Source organism: Gobio gobio, assembly GCF_949357685.1.
Source record: "Gobio gobio genome assembly, chromosome: 16".
NCBI classification, from domain to species: domain Eukaryota; kingdom Metazoa; phylum Chordata; class Actinopteri; order Cypriniformes; family Gobionidae; genus Gobio; species Gobio gobio.
In genome coordinates, this window is record NC_137109.1 from 20,631,677 (window position 1) to 20,641,827 (window position 10,151).

A 10,151-nucleotide genomic window follows, 5' to 3' on the forward strand; every position below is an offset into this window, starting at 1 on the left:
AGACTCGATCAAATATTCGTATTCCACAGTGGGAGTGAGACGTTTTAATGTGACTTGTGCAATGATTTGACTTTTATATTCACTGCTTCATCTCTTGGTTTAAAACCATTATTATTTTGATAGAAAAATAAAATCAGGAGGAGACATGTGTTCGTAAATGTATTTAGCAGTCTTTGTGAGTTTGCATGTGTGAGTTCCTTTCCACATCGTTCACTTCTGAGTTCAAGCGATGGTGCGGTTATGATGTTTCTGTCTGATTTTCGTCTTCACTGTCACTTGCGAGCACTTCCTGGCTCTGTATCGTCTGATTGGTCAGCTGAGAGGGAGTGGGCAGAACTGAACCGAAGAAAAGTGAACAAAACTGAAAAAAAAGAAAGAAAGCAGGGGCAAATATTTAGTGAGCATTGGGTTTCATGATTTTTAACAAATGCGTCATTTAAAGGGTTAGTTCACCCAAAAATGAAAATTCTGTCATTAATTACTTACCCTCATGTCGTTCGACACCCGTAAGACCTCCGTTCATCTTCAGAACACAAATGAAGATATTTTAGTTGAAATCTGATGGCTCTGAAAGGCCTGCATTGGCTCAATGGCACTCTACACTCTCAAGACCCTTAAAAGGTACTAAAGACGTCGTTACAAAGTCCATCTCACTACAGCAAGGTTATTATAGTATTGCATTTTTAAATTAGTTTTTATTTTATTATCGTTTTCGCTTTTGCAACAAATTTCAGTTTAGTTTTAGTTAGTTTTATAAATTATGTAGCTAGTTTTAGTTTAGTTTTTATTTTGTAAACACATTTCTATTTAGTTTTTATATATTTAGTTTCAGTTTTAGTTTTAGTAATTATAGTTTAGCAGAGTTACCAGAACGAAGTGTAGAGACCAAATCAAGATTTTTAATTTCAGCAAAGTTTAATGTTTGCACCGATTAAAGTTTACTCTTATGCAGACATCTTAATAATATAAATAAAATAATGGAATACAGATTGTTTTATTTAATGCCATGTCATCAGCTAAGGCTATATTCATGGCAAAAATTAAATTACAAAAATACAAATATCATATAAATACAATAAAACCAAGCAAACAAACACGTCATATCCAAAGCCTTTTCATGCATAATCTTACTAAATAAGTTTTAAGTGAAATAACTTGATAAAAGAGAATTCTTGTTTTAACCAAGGACAGTCCAACAAAACATGTTTAACGGAGAGGGGAATCTTACAAAACACGCATTAAGTTGGGTCTTTATCTTTAAGCAAAAAATCTTGAGTCAAACTATGACCTATACGACAAAAAAAATGGTCTAAGATTGAACAAAGAACCAAATAAATGCAACGTAAAAATATGAAAGTAAAAATGATAAATTCCAGACAAACTCATTCATATTAAAGATGAAATATTTTTAAACAATTAAAAGCTTATTTATTTAAAGATTATTTCTTCAGTAGTACAATGTAGGCTAGCAATGTGACCACAGCTAAAGTCATCTGACTACAGCCAACACAAACTGTTATGAAGACAGTGGGATTAAATAATGAAGTGTATATGCTGTCTGTATGTGTATGTGTGTGTGTGTGTGTGTGTGTGTGTTTGTGTGTCCTGGTATTCCCTACTTTGTGGGGAAATGTCTCCACACTGATGATAATATTATTAGTAGTAAATGATTTGTAAAAACAATGATAACACCTTTGAGCCTGTCAATATTATGCGAACATGAAATCTCAAACACACAGTAGCACTTGCTGTAGTTGCTGTTGTCTCTCGTGTATGTAATGGCGTTCTAAAAGCAGTGAGCTTAAGTTCAACGTGCGTCTCATTACCTTGTGTCATTTCCCATTTCACTGCCACGAACGCATTCTTTGTGAGCAGCTGTTGAACGGGACTAGCGATGTGTGTTCACTGCATGCGTTGCATCACAGGACAGCAGTTAATCTCCTCAGCTCACTTCACGCGCCGCGCTGTAGCTCCCTAAACCGAACCGCCACAGGGCAGATTTTCCACCACAGTAAAGAGAGCTTATTAAATACGAAAACGAATATTTATTTTTGCTAATTATTATTTTATTTCAGTTAGTTTTTAGTAAGAGTTGTTAGTTTCGTTTAGTTTTAGTTTTTCATTTATTATGATTTTTTAATTTTATTTCAGTTTACGAAAATGTTTTTTGACCAATAGTTTTAGTCTTAGTTTCAGTTTTCGTTTACGAAAATAACCTTGCACTACAGTAGTTCTAAAATAACTTTATGAATCGGCGAGAATAGTTTTTGTGCGCAAAAAAACCCTAAATAACGACTTACATAGTGATGACGATTTCAAAACACGGCCTCATGAAGCTTCGAAGCGTTATGAATCAGTGAGTCGAATCATGATTCGGATCGCGTGTCAAACCGCCAAACTGCTGAAATTTGGCGATCCAAACTGCTCATTCGACTCACTGATTCATAACGCTTCGAAGCTTCATGAGGCCGTGTTTTGAAATCGTTTGAAAGGGTCTTGAGAGTGAACCGTGCATTGTGCCAATGGAGGCCATTCAGAGCCATCAGATTTCAACTAAAATATCTTCATTTGTGTTCTGAAGTCTGACGGGTGTCGAACGACATGAGGGTAAGTAATTAATGACAGAATTTTCATTTTTGGGTGAACTAACCTTTTAAATGATTATTGTACCTTTTTATTGGGAGGTCCTTCTGTAAGTGCTTCCTCCTGCTCCTGCTCCTCTTCACAGACTGGGAGCCTTCTGTTATTGGAGAGGGGCGGTGGGGATGTGGGTGCATGTGATGGTCCAGGAAGTTCGCTGGTCTCCATGGCGATGAGAAATGAGTCCATGTCGTCATTCATGAAGTCGTCTGGTGGTTGCTCGGTATCAGGGCTTAGGGGGGAAACAATAAAAGTACCAAATAGAAATTAACGTTTATAAGATAGATTATATGCTATATTTCATGATTTGACGTACTGTTTTGTGCTGGATTTGCTGTGGTTCTTTGGATGCGAGTCCTCTGACAGTGTAGCGAGGACAAAATTAGCCTCCAGAACGCTGTCATTTACACTCAGGATAACTGGACTTAAACACAAATCACAAACACACACACAGCGATATCATTTTTAAACATACACTCGAGTTCAAAAGTTTGAACTCAGTATTATTTTTTTAAAGAAATTTATTATTTTATTCAGCAAGGAGATTAAATTGCAAAATATTTCTATTGCAATAAATGCTGTACTTTCTATTCATTCAAAAATCCTGAAAAAAGTATCACTGTTTCCACACAAATATTACGCAGCACTCTTTTCAACATTGATAATAATCAGAAATGTTTCTTGAGCAGTAAATCATCATATTAGAATGATTTCTGAGCGATCTTGTGACTCTGAAGACTGGAGTAATGATGCTGGAAATTCTGCTTTGATCGCAGGAATACATTATGTATTGTGTAAAGTTAAAAATATATTAAAAATATTATATAAAAGAATAAAACTGCTATTTTACATTGTAATAATATGTGAGACTTTACAATGGTAGAGTACATATATTTCTTAAATATTAAAAAAACAATATGTGAATTTGGGCTAGTTAATAAGCAAATATAAACCAACCTGCCTGGCTCATCAAAATACATAGAGATCGGAAGACCAGATGACTCGGCAAATACAAGCAAACCCTGATGGAAAACCAGAGAGACAAAAAAAACAATGATAGAGCATTCTATGGATATTTTAATGGTAAAATTAAGGTTAAAATACATTCAAGAGAAACCAAAAAAGACCAAATCAAAAATAAAATAAATTGACACCATCCATGTTTTTACTATAACAAAAATACCTTTTCTTCTTGTGCAATTTAAAAGAAATGAATGGGTGGATGTGGCTCAAGGTCAGTTCAAGGTAAAACCCTAAACCATAAAAATGACTGTAAAAAAAAACCTTTAAGTTTAATTAAAAGCACAATATGTAATTTTCGCTACTAGAGGTCGCTTATTCAAAACAAAGGCGTTGCTTGATGACACCTTGATTTCATGGAATCATGGGAGTTGTTGTCTTCCCCTCGTCTACAGCCAGTGGAAAATAATCTGACAGGACTGTAATAATCCGTCAGAAATCATAATTATGGATGAGCTAATGTATTAAAGATTTATTAACGTTACTGTAGTGGGGCTGAACGCCGCTGGAGCGATTGCTAATGAGAGACAAGCTTGAGGGATTTAAACATTCCTGGAAACATTTGGGATAATGTAAGTACACAAGTCAACAAAATATATAACATTGTTCTAGTGGTTTTTGGATATTTTAATCCAAATTAACCTCACATGTCAGCCTTTTAAGAAAAGGGTTGAGTCAAAATGATAAATGACTATAATAATCATCAATACTACATTTGATTTATCCTTCTGGGAGCCAGGAATAGACTTTTGTCCACTTTTGTAGACATTATATTTTAGTGAATTTCTCTGACACCATACATGTCTCAGTTTGAAGTCTTTTAAGTCCTGTAAGAGCACATTCAGGGCTTTTCAGAGATACAACACATGTTTGGAGGTTTCACCAAGACAACAGCTTCTCATTTGTCGTAAAAAATTGACTGACATTAATTTCGTGAGCAAATTTAGCACTCATATGGAAATCATAATTTAAAGCATGTTTATCAGGCATTTTGAGAGACACAATAAGTGAATAGGGGAAGGAATTATATATCAATATTCCTATGAAATGTTAGATATTAAATAAGTGTTGCAAATTATTACTCCCATTATTACACTTCTTTTTTCATTATATGTTGCCCCAAGAACATACATCAGGCATAACATTATGACCTTATATTGTGTTGGTCCCGTTTTTGCTGCCAAAACAGCCCTGACCCGTCGAGGAATGGACTCCACTAGACCCTGGAAGGTGTGCTGTGGTATCTGGCACCAAGATGTTAGCAGCAGATCCTTTAAGTCCTGTAAGTTGTGAGGTGGGGCCTCCGTGGATCGGACTTGTTTGTGCAGCACATCCCACAGATGCTCGATTGGATTAGATCTGGGGAATTTGGAGGCCAAGTCAACACCTCAAACTCGTGCTCCTCAAACCATTCCTGAACCATTTTTGCTTTGTGGCAGGACGCATTCTCCTGTTGAAAGAGCCACAGCCACCAGAGAATATCGTTTCCATGAAAGGGTGTACATGGCCTGCACCAATGCTTAGGTAGGTGGTATGTGTCAAAGTAACATCCACATGGATGGATGGCAGGACCCAAGGTTTCCCAGCAGAACATTGCCCAAAGTATCACACTGCCTCCACCGGCTTGCCTTCTTCCCATAGTGCATCCTGGTGTGTGATCCCCAGGTAAGCCACGCAAACACACCCGGCCATCCACGTGATGTAAAAGAAAACGTGATTCATCAGACCAGGCCACCTTCTTCCATTGCTCCGTGGTCCAGTTCTGATGTTCACGTGCCCACTGTTGGCGCTTTCGGCAGTGGACAGGGGTCAGCATGGGCACCCTGACTGGTCTGTGGCTATGCAGCCCCATACACAACAAACTGCGATGCACTGTGTATTCTGACACCTTTCTATCAGAACCAGCATTAACTTCTTGAGCAATTTGAGCTACAGTAGCTTGTCTGTTTGATCGGACCACACGGGCCAGCCTTCACTCCTCACATGCATTAATGAGCCTTGGCCACCCATGACCCTGTCGCCAGTTCACCACTGTTCCTTCCTTGGACCACTTTTGATAGAGACTGACCACTGCAGACCAGGAACACCCCACAAGAGCTGCAGTATTGGAGATGCTCTGACCCAGTCGTCTAGCCATCACAATTTGGCCTTTGTCAAACTCCCTCAAATCCTTTTGCTTGCCCATCTTTCCTGCTTCTTGTCCTTTATCCTAGGAACATTTTTTCACTTGATGCCTAATATATCCCACCCAATAACAGGGTGATGAAGAGATAATCAGTGTTATTCACTTGTTACATACAGTCATAATGTTATGCCTGATTGGTGTATATATATATCTGGGACTTCACCTTCTTTGATGTGGAAATCCTTTCAGGTTAATTTCTTGACTGTTGAGGTCTGATACAAGTACAACATAAACACACTAAAGAGCTGCTTTATAGATGAAACTAAAGTTGTAACTATGATTGAAATTCAGATTTGAATGTTGCTGGAATGTTCACAAACAGTATTCTGTTGCTCGGGTATTTCAAACTTATTTTTCCCTCTGAATGACCAATAAAAATTAACTTTGCCGTCTGTACATCAGGGCTTAAATGTTGTTCCACTCAGATATACTTCACACTGTGCTAGATGTGTCCCTGTCTTTGGGTCTGAATATGTGAATGTTTGTGTGAGTTCACACTCACCCTGAGCTCTTTGAGGCAGAAGGTGATGCTGGTCTGAGTGCTGATGGCAAAATGATCAAACTCCTCCGAGCTCAAACACAGTTCAGTCATCATTGCTCGTGATGGGTCTGAAAGAGGAAAAAACTTGGTTTGACTTGACTTTGATTTGATTTGCATAGCAGCAGAATGAAATGACTGATACCTGCGTCGTCCTCTACGTGGTTCCTGAGCCACACTCGATCGCTGCTCACTGACATATTCACCTCCTCCAGAGATGGAGGGAAATGCAGAACTGTGTCCACCATCAACCTACAGGGAACAACAGAACATCCTTAAACAGACTCTGAAACATACTGCAAATGGGTTGATATTAATATTTAGTATTATTATTATTATTAATGTAAACCTGGGTTGAGCTTGTAGCACGTTTGCACAGCTTTTTTTATCAAACACGGCCTGCAAACTCTCACAGTCCTGAAAGGACAAATTATGTGTTTTCAAGAGCCCTGTAACAAACACACAGTTTCGTTGGTCATACTGTACAACATGCCATTGCCATGCAAGATCTGTAGCAAGTTCCTTATGAAATCAAATGTATTTGAGTACTATGCCATAATAAAGGTTAGTCAAGTCAAATGTATTTGTATAAATCATGATGTGAATGTTTATAGTATTTTAATATCTTTATGCCTTATAGTCGCATTTAGCAGATTCGATTACAAGCAATCAAGCCATTGAGATTTGCTGCTATATTGCTTTACATGAGTATATGTATATACCGTATGTGGATAAAGTTAGATATACCTTTATATTCAACTTCATATAGAGAGCTTTGTGATTATATAGTTTACATTTAACCCTACTAAGCATGTGTGACGATGTTGTTTTCAGGGGAACGTTTTTACCGTGTTTACAGTGCAGAGTTATGGTCAACCGACTCTTTTCACTGTTCAACTGAATACGGCACTTTTCTACAGAGCGATCCAGAGATGACAGGGACTTGAACACAGCCTGAACACTCTGAAGAACACAAGAAAAAGACACTCCCTTCAAGAAAATTTTACATTCTGAATGTTCTTTGATGCCACATTTTTCACCATGACAATTCTTGTTTTTTTATGGAGCATTGGAGTTATTATTATTATTAGGATTATTATTATTACTTTAAGTGCTAGTTCACCCTGAAAATTCTGTCATTAATTACTCATCTTCAGAACACAAATGAAGATATTTTTGATGAACTCTGAGAGAATTCTGTCCCACTTTGATGCTTCAAAAAGTTCATAAAGAGATCGTAAAACGAATCCATATGAATTGAGCGGTTTAGTCCAAATTTTCTGAAGAGACTCCGTTGCTTTATATGATGAACAGATTGAATTTAAATGAAAATGTATTCACATTTAAACATTGTTCAGCGAACATAAAGCAAGCAAACCTGTGTAACACTCAAGAATGAACCTCATTTGGTTCCCACATTTGAAGTGAACATGCTTGAGTTTCCATTTATCACAAATGATGTGTGTGTTTATGAACGTTTGTATGTGAATAAAAGCCTAAAGTCAATCAGTTCAGTATATAAAAACGAAAGTGTCTCTTTAGAAAATTTGGACTAAACCACTCTAATTCATATGGATTAGTTTTACAATCTCTTTATGAACTTTTTGAAGTGTCAAAGTGTCAGTTGTGTGGCTGTCAATGGAGGGACAGAAAGCTCTCAGATTTCATCAAAAAGATCTTCATTTGTGTTCTGAAGATGAACGAAAGTCTAACGGGTTTGGAATGACATGAGGGTGAGTGAATTATTTGGGTGAACTAACCCTTTAAAATAACTTCCCCTCCCTCTTGCAGAAACATCTCTGATGACATATTTACTGGCACAAGGGCGGGACAACCTGTCACTTGCATGAGATCCACCCATGGGCGTTGGAACCATTGTATGTGGGTGGGACAAGACCCACTCACAACACTTCATTATTAATAACATTTTAGACGCTTTATTTCCACTTTTTGGATGTTTTCTTCATTTTTATTAAAAACAAATGCCTTTTCGATCTGATATGTGATGGGAAAAGGGAGTAGAGCGAGTTCGGCAAAAGGCGGATTCGAACCTCGGGTCGATTTGCGTCAAAACTTTCTGTCGTGCTCCTTAGCCCTACACTATTGCCGCTCTAAATGATTTGGTGACTTTTGTCATTTTGTCTGGCCCAACCAGACGTTTAGTAAACAGTGTGGAGCATTTGCACTTAATGTAAATTGCATCTACTCCAGTAAAAATTTTGGGGGGACCCACCCACATTGTTTTTGCTTCCGACGCCCATGGATTCACCAAAAGGAAACCAAAACCATCCAATCAATTCCCCATGGACAAAATCAAGTCCCGCCCTACATTATTTCTTGTTTCACTTGAATATACAGTTGTGGTCAAAATTATTAGAACACCTGACAGATCTGAAAATATTGACCTTTTTTTGCCTCCAAAACATGATTTCATTTCATAATGTTCATGAATCATGCAGATGGTTGGTGATGACTCTTGCATCACCATCAATTTAACCACGATCACACCTGACAATGATTAAACAAGTAATTGGGCTTCTTCTGCGAAGGAACATGATTGTGTGACAGTCAAATAGGCCTAAGCTTAAGGAAAATGACTTAAATCTCCTTATGGTGGCTTTATTCTATGGTTTATGGAGTATAATCATAACTTCGTAGACATTTCATTTATTTTATGGGTATTGTAATGGCCAATTAAAAAAAAAATGAAACCTCTTAAATATGCCAAGTGTTCTAATACTTTTGGCCACCACTGTACAACAACAGGGAAGAAAACTCTAATCCTACATTCAATTAATGCCACAAAAAAAGAGACATTATAGTGTATAAAGTGATGCATGGTTTTTCAAACCAAGTTATGCAAAGTATTAAGCTCCCAAAATATAAAGAGGAACTGCTGGGACGGAGTGAACAGAACAGGAAATGTTACCTTGATGGGTATTTTGCAGCGAAAGCTCTGGTCTGATGGAGTCTGATATCTCTGGAAGAAGAGAGGAGAGAGCAGGAAACAGGCAAAGGCTGACCGGGAAGAGTTGACCGACCGCAGGGCCAACTAAAAGCACAGGACACACATTATATACACTATTCCAACACCTCACATCTGTCTTAAAAAATAAATACCCAACCATAAACAGACACATACCCCATCCTCCACAGGCTCCAAATACAGCTCCTCTCCTATTCTTGACAGCGAATGTATAGCTTTAGCTAAAACTACAAAAAAGTGTGCATTACTATATTTCCATTCATAAAGTCATTTGATATTAGAGCAGGGAAGGTCACACAGGAAGCGTCTGTTTTGCATTAGCGTACTTGTGTTTTAAAAATATTTATATATCTTTGAAAAACACGTCTCGGCCTGTGTGAACGGCTTCAGTTATTACCTTTCACGTTTCCTCCGGTTGCAACACAATCCATTATATTTTTGCTTGTCAACAATATTCTTTTTAAACAACATCAATTATTTACATGATTTTTCCACCGGCTCAAGCTGATGTATCTGTAGAATCACGGAACCAGCCACATGACGCCAGTGGCTCTTATAACGCAAGAAATTGATCGTAAAGAGAAGTTTATGAGTTGTTATCTGTTATCGCACAACATAAGGTACATAATTCAAACAACGGTAAACTTGTTAGAAGCTATAATGTGTTTACTTCGAATCCGACATGTGGCGCGTATTTTCTGCTCTAGCCAATCAGCGTGAGGTATCAGATAGCAAATGTGCGCGTCATAACAAAGCGCCCATGAGATGAACAGCATACAAAT

The 10,151-nt window shown here is 37.6% G+C and overlaps 1 protein-coding gene across 1 annotated transcript; it reads right to left on the reverse strand.

The window, feature by feature from the left end:
- Nucleotides 1–17: 17 nt before the first annotated feature.
- On the reverse strand, nt 18–10,074 carry rad9a (RAD9 checkpoint clamp component A). Its single transcript, XM_079839839.1, has 11 exons — nt 9,767–10,074; nt 9,526–9,596; nt 9,313–9,435; nt 7,232–7,346; nt 6,733–6,832; nt 6,529–6,635; nt 6,348–6,454; nt 3,598–3,662; nt 2,957–3,064; nt 2,671–2,872; nt 18–361 (listed from the first exon to the last, which is right to left on the reverse strand). The coding sequence occupies exons 1-11, from the start codon at nt 9,798–9,800 to the stop codon at nt 239–241; spliced, it is 1,155 nt and encodes a 384-aa protein (XP_079695965.1). The 5' UTR covers nt 9,801–10,074; the 3' UTR covers nt 18–238.
- Between the last annotated feature and the right edge of the window lie 77 nt (nt 10,075–10,151).

Excerpts from the sequence above, each read along its gene's own strand:
- rad9a (XM_079839839.1), bottom strand. The coding sequence starts at position 9,800 with ATGGATTGTGTTGCAACCGGAGGAAACGTGAAAG. Across the intron at positions 6,455-6,528 it reads CCACGTAGAGGACGACGCAG|ACCCATCACGAGCAATGATG; the intron begins GTATCAGTCATT and ends TTCCTCTTTCAG. Across the intron at positions 362-2,670 it reads AAGGACCTCCCAATAAAAAG|TTTTGTTCACTTTTCTTCGG; the intron begins GTACAATAATCA and ends CTTTTTTTTCAG.